Source organism: Drosophila tropicalis, unplaced genomic scaffold (genome assembly GCF_018151085.1).
Source record: "Drosophila tropicalis isolate 14030-0801.00 unplaced genomic scaffold, ASM1815108v1 contig_593, whole genome shotgun sequence".
In the NCBI taxonomy this organism is placed as follows: Eukaryota; Metazoa; Arthropoda; class Insecta; order Diptera; family Drosophilidae; genus Drosophila; species Drosophila tropicalis.
Genome location: NW_027173070.1, coordinates 14,833,461 through 14,851,787, shown reverse-complemented (window position 1 = coordinate 14,851,787; position 18,327 = coordinate 14,833,461). Strand labels below are relative to the sequence as shown.

At 33.7% G+C, this 18,327-nt stretch overlaps 7 protein-coding genes across 12 annotated transcripts; 4 read left to right on the top strand and 3 right to left on the bottom strand.

Annotated features, from left to right (window-relative positions):
• Positions 1–257: 257 nt before the first annotated feature.
• On the top strand, positions 258–5,623 carry Galphas (G protein alpha s subunit). 4 transcript variants are annotated; one of them, XM_068288742.1, is made up of 9 exons: positions 258–341; positions 2,208–2,689; positions 2,989–3,085; positions 3,254–3,374; positions 4,165–4,293; positions 4,368–4,547; positions 4,632–4,756; positions 5,127–5,200; positions 5,276–5,623. In XM_068288742.1, the coding sequence occupies exons 2-9, from the start codon at positions 2,411–2,413 to the stop codon at positions 5,420–5,422; spliced, it is 1,152 nt and encodes a 383-aa protein (XP_068144843.1). In that variant the 5' UTR covers positions 258–341; positions 2,208–2,410; the 3' UTR covers positions 5,423–5,623. The 4 variants fall into 4 exon arrangements, with proteins under 4 accessions (XP_068144843.1, XP_068144840.1, XP_068144842.1 ...); XM_068288739.1 differs by having other exon boundaries at positions 5,118–5,200; XM_068288741.1 differs by having other exon boundaries at positions 268–341; positions 2,213–2,689; positions 5,118–5,200.
• Positions 5,612–7,820, bottom strand: Orcokinin (orcokinin). Its single transcript, XM_068288743.1, has 4 exons — positions 7,674–7,820; positions 7,103–7,148; positions 6,152–6,188; positions 5,612–6,048 (listed from the first exon to the last, which is right to left on the bottom strand). Exons 1-4 carry the CDS (start codon positions 7,740–7,742, stop codon positions 5,781–5,783), a joined length of 420 nt encoding a protein of 139 aa, XP_068144844.1. The 5' UTR covers positions 7,743–7,820; the 3' UTR covers positions 5,612–5,780.
• Positions 7,821–9,252: 1,432 nt separating this feature from the next.
• Positions 9,253–12,585, top strand: Stoml2 (stomatin like 2). The gene is made up of 7 exons (XM_068289428.1): positions 9,253–9,382; positions 9,439–9,540; positions 9,607–9,814; positions 9,890–10,089; positions 10,147–10,291; positions 10,356–10,471; positions 12,279–12,585. Exons 1-7 carry the CDS (start codon positions 9,341–9,343, stop codon positions 12,558–12,560), a joined length of 1,095 nt encoding a protein of 364 aa, XP_068145529.1. The 5' UTR covers positions 9,253–9,340; the 3' UTR covers positions 12,561–12,585.
• Positions 10,482–12,190, top strand: fzr2 (fizzy-related 2). The gene has a single exon (XM_068289427.1). It carries the CDS (start codon positions 10,681–10,683, stop codon positions 12,052–12,054), a length of 1,374 nt encoding a protein of 457 aa, XP_068145528.1. The 5' UTR covers positions 10,482–10,680; the 3' UTR covers positions 12,055–12,190.
• Positions 12,586–12,729: 144 nt separating the features above from the next.
• LOC137576847 (heme A synthase COX15) lies at positions 12,730–14,446 on the bottom strand. 2 transcript variants are annotated; one of them, XM_068290175.1, is made up of 5 exons: positions 14,357–14,446; positions 14,082–14,176; positions 13,920–14,022; positions 13,714–13,846; positions 12,730–13,659 (listed from the first exon to the last, which is right to left on the bottom strand). In XM_068290175.1, exons 2-5 carry the CDS (start codon positions 14,169–14,171, stop codon positions 12,807–12,809), a joined length of 1,179 nt encoding a protein of 392 aa, XP_068146276.1. In that variant the 5' UTR covers positions 14,172–14,176; positions 14,357–14,446; the 3' UTR covers positions 12,730–12,806. The 2 variants fall into 2 exon arrangements, with proteins under 2 accessions (XP_068146276.1, XP_068146275.1); XM_068290174.1 differs by lacking the exon at positions 14,357–14,446 and having other exon boundaries at positions 14,082–14,300.
• On the top strand, positions 14,406–16,959 carry thoc5 (THO complex 5). 2 transcript variants are annotated; one of them, XM_068290173.1, is made up of 7 exons: positions 14,406–14,427; positions 14,684–14,766; positions 14,829–15,617; positions 15,675–15,796; positions 15,855–15,942; positions 16,003–16,551; positions 16,611–16,959. In XM_068290173.1, exons 2-7 carry the CDS (start codon positions 14,692–14,694, stop codon positions 16,851–16,853), a joined length of 1,866 nt encoding a protein of 621 aa, XP_068146274.1. In that variant the 5' UTR covers positions 14,406–14,427; positions 14,684–14,691; the 3' UTR covers positions 16,854–16,959. The 2 variants fall into 2 exon arrangements, with proteins under 2 accessions (XP_068146274.1, XP_068146273.1); XM_068290172.1 differs by lacking the exon at positions 14,406–14,427 and adding an exon at positions 14,462–14,619.
• On the bottom strand, positions 16,856–17,981 carry LOC137576848 (uncharacterized protein C6orf136). The gene has a single exon (XM_068290176.1). It carries the CDS (start codon positions 17,836–17,838, stop codon positions 16,969–16,971), a length of 870 nt encoding a protein of 289 aa, XP_068146277.1. The 5' UTR covers positions 17,839–17,981; the 3' UTR covers positions 16,856–16,968.
• Between the last annotated feature and the right edge of the window lie 346 nt (positions 17,982–18,327).

Genomic DNA, 18,327 nt, shown 5'->3' with positions numbered 1-18,327 from the left:
TGAGTCTAAAACTTATGTTAATAAAACTTTGAGTTAACAGACTGTTATTCTAGCTAACGCCCCTATTTCGAACTGGTAGGTGGTTTTACAACGAGAGACAATTGCTGTGCAGGTACCGAGTTTTACTATCACTTTCTTTTCATTATCAGTGCGCACTGCGCAGGCCCTTTTAAATAAAGAGAAAGTGCGCAGCTCTCTCGTATTACTTGACTGACATCGACAATCGAATAAAGTGTTGATAAATACATCACTGGTTAAATACCATCACTATCGATTAAATAAGAGTATCGAACATGGTGCACCTCTAGGTTGATACATAAAATAAAAAAAATATATAAAAAGTGAGTTTAGTGGTATTGAAAATAATTTTTTGAAGCTTTTCTATTCATGTGGGATGATAAGAATAAATAGACAGGCGTTGATAAAACGAAAACCAATTCATCTGAATAAATTGAGAGTTGTCATGTATAACTGAGGTAGATTTTCTGTGCCCTTTAGAAATTTCCCGATATCGCGTTTTCTTAATTCTCAGTGGTTTTGTGTTTTAAGTTAATTAAATGCTGCTTATATGCAAAACAATTTTCGGCAACTCGCGATAAATGTTAAATAATTAAAAATCAAATACACACTCCTTGAAGTTTCTTGAAGTGTCCAAAAAGAATAGCAAATGGATATATGTACATATATATGTATAAATTTGTACATATGTATGTATGTGCATATGTATGCTTGAATTTATATGCATACATACATACATGCAAAAAGAGAACTTGACATACCTAGATGCGTATGTATGTCTGTATATGTATATAAGTAGACAAAAAAGATGTGTACACACATCCATTCATACATATTTATGAATACATATATATATATATTATAATATTTATATATCTACATAAATATATATTTGTGTAAGTGTGTGTGTGTGCGCGATTTTGAGTAAAAGTATTTCTGGTAGACAGCAATAAAAAAATTCTACGCACGCATACGTATCGATGTACACATATACATGTATGTATGCACATACATACTTAGGTACACACACTATCCCCCCGTATTCCCATTCAAAGTTGAAGTTTATAATAAAAAATTTTCTCCTGTGCAATGAACAAAAATATGTTTAAGTATAAGTATGTTTGTTAGCTGGTACATATACATATGTACATACAATAACACAATTTTGTGTGTTTACTACTTTTACAAAATTATGTTGGTATCTACATACATACATTCATATATACACATACATACATACATACATGCGTACATCGGTGTATGCGCAAAATTCCACCCACCCACTTCTTCACCTGTTACTCTGATGATTTCTAATGCATTGCCTTTTTTTTAATGGGAGGAAAGAAAATCGGTTAATCCACGGCAATGTTTGAAGCATTTGAAAGAAAATGTTTGAAATATTTTAAACGATCAGTTGATATTATGATTAATTTGGTTACAATCATACATCCATATAAATAATTGTCAAATACACAATGTATGCATACATACATACATACATAGATAGATATGTATATATTTACAGTAATGTGAAAAATAATAGGGACACCCTTCTTTTAAACAATAAATATCTGTGTTTTTTTTTTGTTTTTTAATTTTTCTTAAGTTGAGTTTTAATTTTTTTTTATTGAATTGTATAAGAATTTGTTGTGATGAAATCAAAAATTCAATTGAAAAATTAAAATTTTTTTATTCCATGAAAGGTTTATTTTGTGTTCAATAAAAATTATTTCATATAACTATGAAGTATTAATTACATAGATCTGACAAGAATCATTTTTATCACAAAATGCCAATAGGCTGGGCAACCTGTTCTGGGATCGACTTAGATCCGAGTCATAAATTTATACATATACATATATATGTTAAAAATAAACTTATAAAGATGAAATGACTTTAAAATTCAATTGTTGTAACAGAAATAATCCTGTTGAAATTTACATCAAATTATAATAATAGCTGCTTGTAAAACGATTTGTCTAAAAAAAGTCATTAATTTGTTTTTTGAATTAAAACTAAAGAGAATTTAAATAGGAGTTTGCAAAAATAAGCATTAATTTGGTTTGATTTTTAATTAATTTAAAACTTCTTAAAACCAAGATGCAAAAGAAAAATGCTTTGAATATATACATAATACCTAATAGATATTAAATTATTGTATATTTTTAAAAATTTTATTTAATTACCAGCTTAGGCCCTTAACGTGGAAGCTCTGGTAGCACTCTACTAGTCACTGAGGGGTTGGAGACGTTGATTGTACATAGGAAAATTGTGTATAAATTCGACAAACTCAGTTATACTGGAGCAAAACGGAGAAAATACAAGGGGTGCCGAGTCACCCGACGCCAACCAGGAAAATCGAGCAACGTGTTGGTGGACACCTTGGGCTGCTATGGGTTGTTTTGGGTCTCCAACCTCAAAACAATCATCGGATGTTAACTCGGATGATTCAAAAAGTCAAAAGCGCCGAAGCGATGCAATATCTAGACAGCTTCAAAAGGATAAACAGCTCTATAGGGCCACACATAGGTTACTCCTACTTGGGGCTGGTGAATCTGGTAAATCAACCATAGTCAAGCAGATGCGAATATTGCATGTCGATGGATTTTCTGAACAAGAGAAAAAACAGAAAATTGATGATATTAAAAAGAATATTCGAGATGCTATATTGGTAAGTTTCTTACAAAATCTTTAATTATATATTAATATGAAAGAGTAAAGGAACTTTTTTCATTTTCCCAGTTTAGTTATTCGTAACTTTTTAATAAATTTAATAAATTAAATGTTGCATTGTGCCAAATAAACAATAAGCAATATCAAAATATTGAAAAAGAAAAAAATTTACAGTTCAAAGATAGAAAACTTAATATGGATTATATAATCTTAAACTCTACTACTATCTAATGCTATCCTAAAACCCTGAAATAAAATTTTATAAATGATTGAATTTAAAAATTCCTTCCATTACAGACTATTACAGGAGCCATGAGTACACTTAATCCACCTGTAGCTTTAGAAAAAAAAGAAAATGAACCCAGAGTGGAATACATTCAGGATTATGCCTCTAGTAAGTATTTTACCTTGTTTATTTAAAATATACATCAAGTAGTAAATCCATGATGAGGTTTTCGAATAGTTTAGTTTAGTAGTAAAAGAAGCATTTTTTTTCCAATGTTAAGAATGAATTTTTTAAGAGAATTAGACATTAATCTTTACACTTTGCTTTTTTTTGCAGGTCCGGACTTTAACTATCCTCCTGAATTTTATGAACATACAGAAGAACTATGGAAAGACAAAGGTGTTCTTCAAACCTATGAGAGGTCAAATGAATATCAATTAATTGACTGTGCTAAATAGTGAGTATATTTTAATATTTGTCCTCTAACTTCTTAAGTGAGAACATAAAATAACAGAACTAAATACTATTAGATATGGACCAATGGCAAATTTTAAATCGTTTGACCATTTATTTAAAACGTCATAAATATATAATGATCTCAGCGATGTAAATGGTCTCTTAAAATAATTTTTTACAACCAAATATATATGGGCACAGTTTAATTGTTTTATACTTAGAAAGATGTAGTGAAGAAATGCCGAGTTATTCAAACTATATAAAATTCGACTAGAAGATAGGAATTAGTTTCAAAATATATATGTTTTTCTTTATTATTTGACTTACCCATTGGCTCAGGATTCGTATGGGATTTATGACTTTATTTGAACGCGAAATACAATTTCACTACTGGCAATAAAAACAAGGATCATGTGTTAATTAAACCGTATGTTACTTAAATCGTATGTAATTAAACATTGCTAACAAATAATACTCATAATATATAAGACAGATCGAGTATCTTCCCATTTTCTATGTAACAATCGGTATCTGCTCTGACATTTATCCCTTTTGGTAGTATCCTTTAGAACTTGTGTAGGCTTGCTTCAGATTATGACTAGAATGTGGTCTCTGATTTACTATAGATAAGTAAAGTATATTCAGACTCGGCAACATCAAATAAAATATTTAACATATTGTAAAATTGCGTACTAATTAATTCAATATATTTGCAAAGTTTTAAGCTTGAATTCTGCACGATTTTGTTTATGAGTTATATATTTAAGAAATTTTTGTATATTCCATTTAAGCTTCCTGGATCGAGTAAGCACAATTAAGAATCCAAATTATACACCAAATGAGCAAGATATACTTCGGTGCCGTGTTTTGACTTCTGGAATATTTGAAACAAGATTTCAGGTGGATAAAGTAAATTTCCAGTGAGTACTTAAATTTTATTATATAATTATTCCATTCGACAGATAAATAATTATACCCTTAATGTGTTTTACAGTATGTTTGATGTCGGAGGACAGCGAGACGAACGCAGAAAATGGATTCAATGTTTCAATGATGTAACTGCTATTATATTCGTAACAGCATGCTCAAGTTATAACATGGTTTTGCGTGAAGATCCCACTCAAAATCGGCTACGAGAATCTTTGGATTTATTTAAAAGTATTTGGAATAACAGGTAAAGTATTAACTCTTCAAAAAAACACACAATCTTAAAGTTGAACACAAAATAAATTACATTTATCTTATTCTCTATCCATAGATGGCTTCGCACGATTTCTATTATACTATTTCTAAATAAGCAAGATTTGTTAGCAGAGAAAATTAAGGCTGGAAAAAGTAAACTGTCGGAATATTTCTCCGAGTTTAACAAATACCAAACGCCAAGTAAGTGCCATTAGCATAATACACGCAATTATTCTATTGAAATATTAGACATAATAAATTTAAAGTTATCCCAATCAACGCAAACCCAATGCAGACTTTTCTTAAGACTTAGTTTAACCAGAATCGAAAAGAAAAAGGTATTATTATTTTTGTGCGAATCATTTATAAAGTGGTCGTAATTCTTTTTGCTAAAATATTCATTTGAAGACTGGTTGCAATAAATGGATATTTTTAAGATTTATGAAAAGTCTGAGGATTAAAAAAAATAACCCTTTTTTACCCGGCAAAATTAGATAAGGATACAATATTTATACTTTTTTCTATGCACAATAAATTGCAATGTTTTCTTTTTACTCCGCTGTCGATACAGGTGACGCAATAATGGAATCCAATGATGATCCAGAAGTTATAAGAGCAAAATATTTCATACGAGACGAGTTTCTGGTAAGTATTAAATCAGATCTAATTGACTTTAATAATTTATAATATATATATATAATTTCTTTTTTTTTCCTTTAGCGTATATCAACTGCTAGTGGAGATGGTAAACATTACTGCTATCCACATTTCACATGCGCCGTTGACACGGAGAACATAAAAAGAGTTTTTAATGATTGCAGAGACATTATTCAACGGATGCATCTTCGTCAATATGAATTGTTATAGGTTATCCCTATCGCCGTAATGCAACTAAATAAAAGTAAAGAAAAATATTAATGACTTACTGTTTTAAATATAATTATCAAATGTAATTTGTATTTGAATAGTCCCTTGATTAAAAAAAAAAAAATTCGCTGCATTTAGATCTGGTATGACCTTTCACAAAACTCAACATTAAAGAAGAATAAATAAACATGTTAATAACAATTATAATTGTTTTATTATTCAGACAAGGACAAATAGAATGAATAGAATAATTGTATACATGCATTTTTCATAATTTTCCCTTGACATGAAGCCCATTAACTTTCGGCATATCGGCGTCAATATTATAAAGTCAGTGGTAAGAGTGTAGAAAATTTTATCACTTCACAAGTTGATTGAGTATACTGAAACTGGCCGAGGCTTTGTCAATTTCATCAAAGTTCCTTTTTAGTTTACTGCTCCAGGAGTCTCGATTGTAAATTGGATCCATTTTAATAACGAATGGAAATTGTTCGGATCGATGACTGCTGCTGCCGCCACCCTTCTCCAACATTAATCGATCCACACATGGCTTTATGTGTGTCTTGTAATCCTGTTGACCGCACACAAAGCAGCTGAGTGTTTGTCCATTTGTTGCAGATAGAATCCTGTAGATACATTTGAATAATTAATGGTTAGTATGTATTTAGAAAATCGCTAATATTCACTTTATAAATATAGAAAACTAAAAGTTTTAATTCCACTTTTTACCTGACAATAAACGACCCATCATATTTTTTGGTGCCAGCTATCAAATGAATAGAATGTTTTTTAAGAGTTTGATGTGAGTTTATGCATTTGAATTCGAAATGATAATGTCAGGAAATATGTATCAGGAAATTCTTCCTGTAACCAATATGTACACAAGGCTGGATAAGGGAGAGTTATACAGGTTTATAATTTATTATTTTAACAAATAAATATCAATAATATGTTTATTGACCTCTGGAATTCATTTTTAATAATATTTAAAACGTACATCAAAACAAAATAAAACACATTTGATTATTGCATTATTTTATTCACAATATTTTTGAATTAATATAAATATGATATGACTATGACTAGGAAGCGTTAGCTAGTTATTGTCACCAGGACTAGTTAGGTTGTAGTCATTGTATGTAGAACGTTAAAGTCTTTGTTATGGGTCTTTTTTTTAGTCATTTTGCAGGTTATTGTTGTTAGTTCTTTTAATTAAATGACCTCCGCCAATGCTGTCTAGATTACGCTTATCGTAATGCATTTTGTGCAACAGCGAACGCTTTATATTTTTCAAATACATATTGTAAAAGTCGTTTAGAAAATTGGATGAGGCGGATATATCTTCATTAGGTCGATAAATATCGTTGTCATTATCAAAAAGCTTTAAAGTTGACAAATCTAGTCAAATAATAAATAAACAAAATTCTAATTAAATGAAATATATATACAAGCACTTTAATAAACGATACGTAAATCAAAAGAAAGTCTCGAAATGGAAACAACATTTTAGAATCATTACAGTTTTGAAATATATAAAAATTATTTGTAAACAGGAGGTACACAGTTCTCTTTTTCAAAAACAATTGCACATAAATGAAAATATTATATCGTTTTGTAAAGTAATTAGTAGATTAGAAGAATTGTTTTAATATATAAATGCGAATAATTAAAAGACTTTACCTTCACATAAATATTTGCCATCAATCAGATCGTCATTGGTAATAATCTGAAAACAAAATCCAAACTAAGCTCAGTTAATCCATTGAGTTAGATTTCTTGTTATTTGGTAAAAAATTTAAGAATAAATATATTCATATAGATTTGAATGAAATATTTATCAATATTAAAATATTAGGTTGTCATATTCGAACTAAATATCCACAAGAACTTACAGAATTTTTGCATATTTTATTAAGACGAAAATTAAGTTTAATATTATACGAAAGTTCAACTTTAATAAGCTACTAACTATACCTATATGTATATGCATTGAACTATTTTAAATTTTTAAGGAGAGAATTGAATTTACTAGATAGTTTGTAACGTATTTTTTAATTTTAGTTCACTTTAAGTTTTAAAAAGTTTCTTTTTGTTTAAAGAAGAAAAGATTTTAAAAGGTTTTAAATATTTTTTTGGGTTTCATTTATTTTAATAACAATTCCTCACATAAATTTAAAATGATGCTAAATATTTTAAACTAAAAAAATGTTCTTAGGTTTAAGGTCTTTTGGTAAAGTTAAGAAAAACGTACCGCATTTGGAGCTGCATTACTTAAATTCAGAAATATTGTTATAATCACCAACACTATTACAAGATTCATATTTTTTGTATGCCTTTTTTTTTTGTAGAATTCGTATTTCCGTTAGTTTAAACGCTGCAGAATGTTGAAAAGTCTAAAATACACTGTGAGGTGCACTCAACTGTCGTTCATTTTATACTCTGTTATCACAAATAATCTCAGACAGGGTGATAGTGAAGCTATGACGAAGTCCACTACTCCCCCAACTATCGCGCAGTAGTTGGAGCAGGCCCACCCATTATTATCAAATGAGCTTTGTGGTTCTCCTCTTATGCTCTTAATGCGTCACTTGCACCATATTTCAAATAATTTGTGGTAAATACTCCAACAAACACAGAGGAAATGGCAATGGCTGCCGCAAGTTTTCAGTAAACATACGTGCACTCGGAACATATGCTGCTTCTGATTACATTTAAGGTCTATTTTTGTTAAAGTTGTTTGTCTACAACCTTTTTGTTAGAGCACCAAGTTAAACATAAACGTATTTCATGAATGTCAGTGCAGTTTTTTCGCATTGAGTTTCAATAGACCGTTATAGAAGTTTGATATCTGTAAAATCTGTTTAAAGCCTGAATGAAAAATCTTACATAAATATAGCATTTGAACTATTTTAAAGCCTTAATGAGAAATCTTATCTATATGGACTGTAAGATTGTGGTAATCCAATCTTAATCCTGTCAAAAACATTACACTTACATTTACATATATTTATTTGGGTTCTCAAGCCAAACGAAATCATCGTTGACTTTTAGCATAAAGCTTTTTTTAACAGAATTTAAATGTCAGGATTAACTTTTTAATGAGTCTTTAATATTTTCAAAATTATTTGGCGGATTTAAAAGAAAGCACTTTTTAAGAAAAAAATAACTCAATAGCGCCGTATCTGTCATTTTTATAATACATATTTTCTAATGCTTTTGAATATAGTGAGCGAAAGTAAGAACTTATTTTAAACTTTTTAAACAGAGATTTTTGGTCTATCTGCCTTCTTTTCAGTCTGTATTTTTGCCAATTTCTAACGGATTTCAGAAAGTACTTTATTTTAGTCGGAAATTAGGGTATAGGATTATGAATTATTGAGATACTCTAAAAATTAACGAAATTGGGTTTTCCCGAAATTAAGGTTTATTGAAATACTTTGTTGTTCTGTGTCATTATTTGTCTCGCTTGAACATTTCTTAGAGAGAGTTTAAACGCAATAAAAGGAGACGTCACTTTCGAAAATCAGTTAATATTTTGCAAAATTATAGATTCGCTAAGTTAAGAGTAAAGAATTTTTCAGAATTTTTTAAATTAAATATTAGTCAGTTAAACTAATAGAAAGAATAGGAGTGTATTTTTGGATTTGGATTTAGCGCCATAAACAATATTTTATCTTAACTGTTGGCGTTCGTATTATTTTCGTATGTAGTTTTTAATAATTTAATATACTTAGAATACTTACTATAACGCAAATAATTTATTTTGAAACAAATTGAAATGAAACAAGAATTAAATTTTACTTTTGAACTAGTTCCTCAGAAATGTGAACTGGCGAAAAACCAAATTCCATTTGAACCTGAAATACCCTGTGCTCTTTTAACATATGATGCTTTATTTCACATAAAAGTATTTTCAAAATGTCTAGGTTTTTGTTATCCGCAAGGAGAATATTACCTCAGGTTTGTGTAATTATACTATCTAATATTTAGCAATTTCATGAATTAGGCTATTGCAGCAAGATTTCCTGCTTGCGGCCGGCGCTTCCATTACCACGCCGGCGAGAGGAAAAGCTTCCACACCAATGAATACAATTGTAATGTTTGTCCCACAACAGGAGGTAAGTTGAATAATCATATTTTTAATCAATTCGAAATTCAACAAACAAATGTTCAAATAACACAAGGCATGGGTAGTGGAGCGGATGGGGAGATTTCATAGAATTCTTGACCCCGGACTGAACGTTCTAGTTCCTGTCGCTGACAAAATAAAATATGTGCAGAGCTTGAAGGAAATTGCAATAGATGTACCGAAGCAGAGTGCCATTACATCCGATAATGTGACCCTGAGCATTGATGGAGTCCTTTACCTACGAATCATTGATCCATACAGAGGTAGGTTGGGAATAATAATTTCACAAGTTTTTAACTTCTCACATCACTGTTGACCCATTGTTATACAATACCCAGCTTCATATGGTGTGGAGGATCCAGAGTTTGCTATAACCCAACTTGCCCAAACGACGATGAGATCTGAACTCGGAAAAATGTCCTTAGACAAGGTATTCCGAGAGAGAGAATCTTTAAATGTCAGCATCGTCGATTCAATAAACAAGGCGAGCGAAGCTTGGGGCATTGCCTGCTTGCGTTACGAAATTCGAGATATTCGTGTAAGTAGCTCTTAATTAGAGAATGGATTACAGTCAATTTATTATGTTTACATTTAGCTCCCTACTAGAGTTCATGAAGCCATGCAGATGCAAGTGGAAGCGGAGAGAAGAAAAAGAGCAGCTATTCTAGAGTCAGAGGGAGTTCGTGAAGCTGAAATCAATATCGCTGAAGGCAAACGGAAATCCAGAATACTTGCTTCTGGTTTGTAACTGCATAATTCCATGATTTCAGTTTCTTAATAAATCTCTGCCATGTTACTTTTTAGAGGCTGAGAGACAGGAACATATTAATAAGGCAAGTGGTGAAGCTGCGGCCATGATAGCAGTGGCTGATGCTAGAGCGCGTAGCTTGCATGCCATAGCAAAGTCTCTAGCCAATGCGGTAAGTACAAACAAAATTTTAAATTTAAAACCAAATCCAAGTATGTTGTGAAAGTGTATATGCCTATGTCACATGTTCACGAAATTTTTAAAACAGTTCAAACACCAAACAATATTTATATTCCTATAACTGGTCGGATATATACAAATTTACTAGATATATTTATATACTAAAAAGAAAACCACAAAATAAGGACCAAATTTTTCGCAATGTTTCAACCGGAGTATGAACATCGATTGCTGGGCTTAGGTGAAACAGCTCCTAGAAGGGAAGAGTTGGACCTACGTTACATCCCGAAACGAGCACTAAATGAATGGACCCGGGATTATTCATTGAAAGAGGGGCGTGTGCAGCAATGTTGCAGACAATCTAGAATTAATCATGAAATGGCAAACAACACTGCATTTGCATGTATACTAAGAAATGAGTTTATAGGTATGGGTATTACTTCGGTAAACGACTTAAACCCAGATGACCTTCAAATAAACAAGGACAATCGTCTCTACAACTACGGATTTGCCAATCGCAACGCTGCGATCGCCACAGCAGATGGACTCTCCACAGTTAGTCCTAGCACACAGAAATTACTTAGTATGCCGCTCCGACCAAATCGCAAGGTACCAAAATTGCCGTATAAAATCTTAGATGCACCCGACATGCTGGATGATTACTATCTAAATCTTATTGACTGGTCCTCACAGAACACTCTTGGTGTAGGCCTTGGATGTTCCGTCTACCTTTGGGATGCTAACACTAGCAATGTGACACGCTTATGTGATCTCAACCGGCAGGACAATCTAATTACTTCTGTGTCCTGGCATGATGGGGGTCGTCTGTTGGCTGTGGGTACACAGAATGGCTGTGTAAGTGTCTGGGATGCTGAGCGACAGAAGGAAATTCTTAAGATGAGTGGCCATTCTAGCCGTGTTAGTGCTTTGTCCTGGCGAGCCCATAGCCTCACAAGCGGTTCGCACCATATTTTGCAGAGGGACACACGTGTAAATCCATCGGATATCACCCGCGATCTGCGAGGCCATCGGCTTGAGGTATGCGGACTACGATGGTCGCCCTCAGGCAAGTATTTAGCAAGCGGTGGCAATGACAGTCGTGTAGTGATATGGACGCCAAATCTCAATGAACCCTTGTACACGTTTACTGATCACAATGCAGCAGTCAAAGCATTGGCCTGGTCACCCCACAAATCTGGTCTCCTGGGTACTGGTGGAGGTTCGGCTGATGGCTGTCTCCGCTTTTGGAATGTGCTCACAGGTCAACTAATTGAATGCATAGACACGGGATCCCCGATTACCAATTTGGCTTGGTCGCAGAATTCACAGGAATTGGTTACCACACATGGCCACGGCTATCCTCAAATTGTGGCCTGGCGTTATCCCTCGATGAAGCAAGTGGTCCGACTATCTGGTCACTCTCTACGTGTGGTTTATCTAGCTGTTAGTCCTGATAATGAAACGATTGTAACAGGTAGTGGGGATGAGACACTTCGTTTTTGGAATGTATTTTCCAAGAAACCGAAACCCAAGGCTCCAGAATCTGTTCTCAGTCTGCACCAAATGATGAGATAAAAATCACGTTTAAAAAATTGAATTTTGGCATCGAAATAAGCTTCCATCCGTTGCTCATCTTTGAAGTATCATTTAATATCTTTTACTTTTAAGTATACTGATATTATAAACTAAATATAACTTAATGTTTCGAAGCCTGCAATATTCTTGAGAGTTTTTATATATGTATCTTATTTTACATGTATCTTGACAATTTTTAAAAATTTGTTTCTCTTATTTTTTAGGATGGAAAAAATGCAGCTTCCTTAACATTGGCGGAACAATATATCTCTGCATTTAAGAAATTGGCGAAATCAAATAACACCATGATTTTGCCATCCAATCCTGGCGATGTAACCGGATTTGTGGCACAAGCACTATCCGTTTACAATCACGTTTCTAACTCAAATCAGCAAATGTTAGACTCTACAAACTGCCAAAATGCTGGCACTCGCCTAAACCCAAACAAAGTTGAGTACAATGAATTGAATGAAGATAAAAACGCTGTTAAAATGAATATTGAATAAAGTTATGTACAAGATGTGGAGGAAATATTATGAAAGCGTTTACCTAAAAGTGTAGAAAACTTCATAAAATGAATTGGCATTTTTGTAAAATAAATTTCTTTTAACATTACTAAAAGCGTTTCAGTTATTATAATTGCGAGTAGTCGAGTGCCTCTAGTAGACTCAGTAATTGATTAAATAGAATTTTTACATTTATTTCATTTAGGTATGAAAAACATTTACAACTTCATACAATTATTTATATAATTACTTGGGAATATACTTAAGAAATCTGAGTTCATGCGATAGCCACACAGCAAGACTAAGAAGAATTAGGGATCCAGATTGGTGAGCCGTCGCAAGAGGAACGGGGACATAATATAACAATGTGGTAACACCCAAGGTAGCCTGAGTCCAGGCCATGGCAGCAACAGCATGAATGGCTAAATTTGCACGTTTGGGCAACTGAATTCGCCGAGTCGCTAGCCATAAAATTGAAGTTAATGTTACTGTAGATATTCCTAAAATGCGATGATTAAACTGAACTGTCGAAGGATTCTCTGTGATATTTCTCTGTATCGGTTGAAATTGCAATATGTCATCGGGTATCCAATTATCCCCCATTTTCGGAAAAGAGTTGTACACTAAGCCAGCATCTAATCCAGCAACAAAGGCACCCGAAATAGCAGTTAAGAACACCATTCCTTTGGTGAGATGAGCAAGACGCTTTGTAGTTAAAGCTTTCTTTGCAGTTGCCAAGAATTGTTCGGAGGGATATAGCTTCGACAGACCGTTGGATAGGAAAAATGCATATAAAACGAAGGCAGCAGCCAGATGAGAGGCTAATCTGTATTGCGATACGCGTGGAACATCATTCGGGTCATCGAATCTGTTTTCCAAGCCCGATTTTACCATATACCAGCCCATAAGGCCCTGTAGACCAATTAAAGTTCCCATCAGAAGAACTGTTTTCTTCGTTTTCGAACAGAAATAGCCCTTATTCCAAAAGTAAGCTGCCGGAATAAAAAAGACTGCACCAATGGCACGGCCCCACATTCTGTGTATATATTCCATCATGAATATAAATTTAAACTCTTCCAGAGTCATTTTTGAATTTTTCCTAAATAATAAGAAGTATATGTTTATTTTCGCAAAGAAATTTATTTATACTTACAGTTTGAATTCGGGATACTGTTGGTATTTACTAAACTCATCGGCCCATTCCTGTTGACTTCTTGGTAGTCGTTCTCCAGTTAATTTCCAACTAACCATCGATAGTCCTGACTCAGTTAATCTCGTAACTCCACCTGATCGAGAAAGGAGAATTAAATAGATTAAATTGTTCTGAAGGATTAAAACAGTATTCGGTTTTCATTTTACCAAGACCCACTGCAACAAAGACCATGCCACCACATCCTAGAAACCACTTGCCAACAGATTTATCACTCTTCGGTGTGCTAACATTTTTAACCAAAGGTATTTCCTAAGGAAGTAGTGGATTTATTTTAATATTTGCCGATTAGATTTATAATCTCACCTTACCTTTGGTTTTGCTTGCGCAATAGTTTGCTGTAGCCGGCGAGGAGCTAAAAACTTTAAATCACTTGCTCTCTGTCTAAGTAATCTCAACATTATAGCTAGAGTTTAATTAATAATTATATATCACTAAGTAATATTGGGACAGTTGTATAAATAATATCAGAATCTGTTCAATTGAAGTAGTTTGTATACATAAACAGATGCTGCATGCGGCCTTTTTAATGCACTTCAAAGAACTAGTTCCGATTTGTTTTTTAAATGGTCATCTGTCAATTTACACGAGAACCAATTTCTGTAATCGATAACACAAAGAAGATATTTTAAAAACGCTAAGTCGAAAAACTAAATTGTAATTATTAATAAAATGACCAATTTCAAAAACTTGTAAATATTTTCGATATTAACTTTCTTCTTGTATGTGACGTTCATAATATTTATACAAGTGAAGTTATCAATTATTAGTTTCTAGACTGGTTCAATGGAATCAGTTCAGTTCTCTGTCAACAACATCAAAACATTTTTCTGAAAAAAATGTCTTCAGGTTGTAAATATAAAATAACTAAATAAATTCATATTTAAATTTATTTATGACCTTTCAATTTTAGAAAACGACATGGATCAAATATTAAATAAACAGTTTGCTGATCTACGAGAAGCCATTGATGAAATTCAACGCTTGAAGAGCAGTGTATGTGCCTCCATGGAAGCGGCATTTTTCGGTTAGTGATTGCATTTAATTTATAATTACAGGGACAAAATGTTGAGGTAAAGCGATCTGCAGCTGCTCTAATGTTTGTGGCCCTTAAACATTCTAACCGAGAAGTAAAGCGTAATATAAAATCCGGACGCGATGAATTACATGCGGAAAAGTTAAAAGTCGATATGAGCAGACTGCAATTGCAGAGTCTATTGTACGATGTTAGCCATTTAAAAAAGGAAATAATTAAATGTCAGCAATTCAAAAGCCGCGACTCGCATCTAGAGTTACTCTCAGACGAAGAATATGCGAGCAAGTTGCCCAGTTTGGCAACAAACGGAGATGAAAAATCTGAGGTGTCCAGTCACAGTAATCATCTTCACCGCTTGGAGTGTGAACTAAGTTTGCGAAAGGATCTGGATAATCAATACAAGTCCTTGCTGACCGCCAAGCAAGATCTGTTGCAGGACAATGTCAATCAGACCCAAAGATATGGTTCCTTTGCACCTGCCTTGCGGACGCTTTTGGATTCAACAAAACCATTGCATGATGCCCTTCAACTAACTTTAGATGTTGATTGGAAACTTAGTTCTGTATATAAGTATTTGCCAAAACCTCTATACATTCTATTCATCAATTTGCAATCCTTGCAACGCATTAATAGCGATGCACAGAACAAATTCCATTCGGAAGTGGTAGGCTTCGAGAATGAAGCCCATATGAAGGAATTGCTTGCATCTAAACAAAAACTCGGGTTTTCGGTTCAGAATGGTGAAAATGGTTCGTCTGACAATATTCTGGAGCGACTTCTAGATCCCTTCCCCTTGCATATTCGCATAACGGTAAGTGTGAGATTTCGGATTGTGTAGACCATGAGATTTTAATATTTCAATTTATAGATTTTTACATCAGATAATTTACATCAAATGGAGCTCATAATACGATATTGGGGATTAATTAAATGCGCCACAGTCCAGGCGCAATTCAGTTCAAATTTAGCAGCAAGTGCAAATGCTCCAGGGTAAGCCTCAACTACTGCTCTCGATAAATAATTATATTAACTTCTCTTTTCATTATAGAGACACCAGTTTTGTACATGATATTTTGCGACACTTGTATCCAAATGATTTTGGAAATGAAATACCAATACCCGGAATACAATGCGAGGTAAGCCAACCATTGAAGAGTCAAAAAATTAAAATAATTTCAATTTTTTGTGCTTTTAAGTTGCAAAATTTAAATTTGACTGCTGAAGAATGTTTAAAACATTTGGAAAATAATAATTTTGGCAAACCCTTCTGTTGGCTGCAAAACATGTGCTCTATTCCAACTGTTAATACTGCCAATGAATATGTCCATGAATTGAATCTATATAAATGCACTCGTGAGGCTATCGCTCGAATTTCCAAACGCTGTCAATCTTGGGTAGAACTATCCCAGCAGATTCGTGGTTTGACATACAAAGACATTGACTTGGATACACTTAAAGAGAACACAGCCGGAATATTGTCTGGAAGCCTTGTGCAGTGGACTGCAATAACTCCGGAGGACTTTCAAGCGCAAAGCTCAGATGCTCTTAATTCAGTATCCGATAGCACAGGCGAAAGCAGCAATGAAATTACACATACATTTTATCGTGCGGTCATTGTTCGTGGCTCAGCGAAAATGGAATGCTTTATTAAAATCTTTAGCAACTATCCGTTGGAGATGCCTCTCTGGATTTTATGCATTCATTGGAATGGTTGCCATACATCAAAGAATAGTTCGGCAATTAAGGTTGGTAAATTGTTTATATTTCAAGCCATTTATATAAGTTGCCTGAATTTCATTTGTAGATGATGGAATGTTGGACAAATTCGTTGCTCGTCAAGGACTTGGAGCCTAATCATCAGTTCCTTTTCACTCAGCTTTTCCGTACAATCTACAGTTTTGACATATTCCTAGAGACAGAGGGCTCCATGCAATCCACTTTGGAGTATAATAAGGAGAAGCCTTACCTAAATCCTTTTACCAAGCGTATTCGTATGCGTCCCTATAAGTACACCAAAAAGGGATCAGTCTATGCATTTAAACAATAGTCTTTCCTCGGCTGTTGCAGTGTATTTGTTTGTTTTTTTACGACAATTATAAGCATATTTACAATGACTGGTAGTTGTTTAAAACGAATAAATAAGTAGTAACGCACTTAAATGTCTAAGTAATCTTTTGTGATGCCGTCGCTGCCAAGGAATCAGTTGGCAGAGCGGCTGATGGACCCTCGCTTACGGTCTCTCGATTCTCGTGGGGCATCACTTTGTCCACAACGTGTTTAACAATAAGGCCATCATCACCCAAATAGCACACTGAATAGCCGTCATACCAAGCCTCTTGATCTTTGAGGATCTCCTTCATTTGCCAAAGCTTGTACTTCCAGAACTGGAACATCACTTTTAGTCCTGAAATTCCTTTTACGCGCCACCTGATCTTCACTGTGTAGTCCTCTGGATGCTTAGTTATTTTCAAGATTTCGAATTTGACATATGCGTATTTCAAATGTCCTACCGTCCGCAGGATAGCGATCTGCTTGACATAGTGATAGAGACCAACAGTGTGTTTGCCAGTGATATTATTTTGAAATATCAGGTTTGGACTGTAAATGGAGTAATCTAGTGGCTCCACAAACAATTTGGGCAGGGTGTTCTTTAGAACGTCATAGGCCCGTTCTAAATCTTCCGGCTTTCGTCCGTTTTCCTTGGGCTCACTTTCTGATGAAGCAGCCGGTGCAAACAGCCGGCTGGCTGCCATGTGAATCTGTCGCTCATTTTGACACTGGATACCTTGAAGTTGAATTAAAGAATTATCAGGCAGTCCGCCTCTATTCGTAAATTTTTGTGTTAGTGCTCGTCCCCCTTTATATTCTTCTCCTGCCGGTGCTGTAGTTGTAGTGTATAACTGCAAATTCTTGCAGGTCGCTCGCGCCCACGTTTGTTCTTTGGTACATGTTGTTATCCAATGGATTTTTTGATCCGATAGAGTTTTCAAGCACCGCAATCTCAGCATTCTGGTTAATCCCAAGTTATACATGTCGTAGGTTTCGGTTCTCGTGTATTGATAGAAGAAGCTTGCGGTCAGGAGAAATCCAGCAGCTGATCATTTAAGTTACTAAACAGCCAACATATTTGAACAATTTTAAATGTCCGAGTTTATGTAAACAGCTGAAATAAAACAGGGCGTCACTATCTAACTGTTGTCACCCTGTGTGTCTATTCCAGGTAGTTCACTTCAACAGTATAAATAGGAATGTTTCGGAAATGAAACACTAATAATATTTAAAAATAAAACCTACCAATTTAAATATGATGCCGATAAGTTATATATTTAAATATATGTTGTAAGGAAAATACAAATTTTACATTAAGTAAAATTGTGTAATTTTTAAAATAAATAATAATTCTATTTCATTGTTTACCATCGCTAAAAAAGCAAGGCTCAATATTTTACTGCGCACACAATTTGCGCAGAATTGGCTCTACACTTTTGCAACTATCTGTCTATATAAGTTGTCTGTTGAGC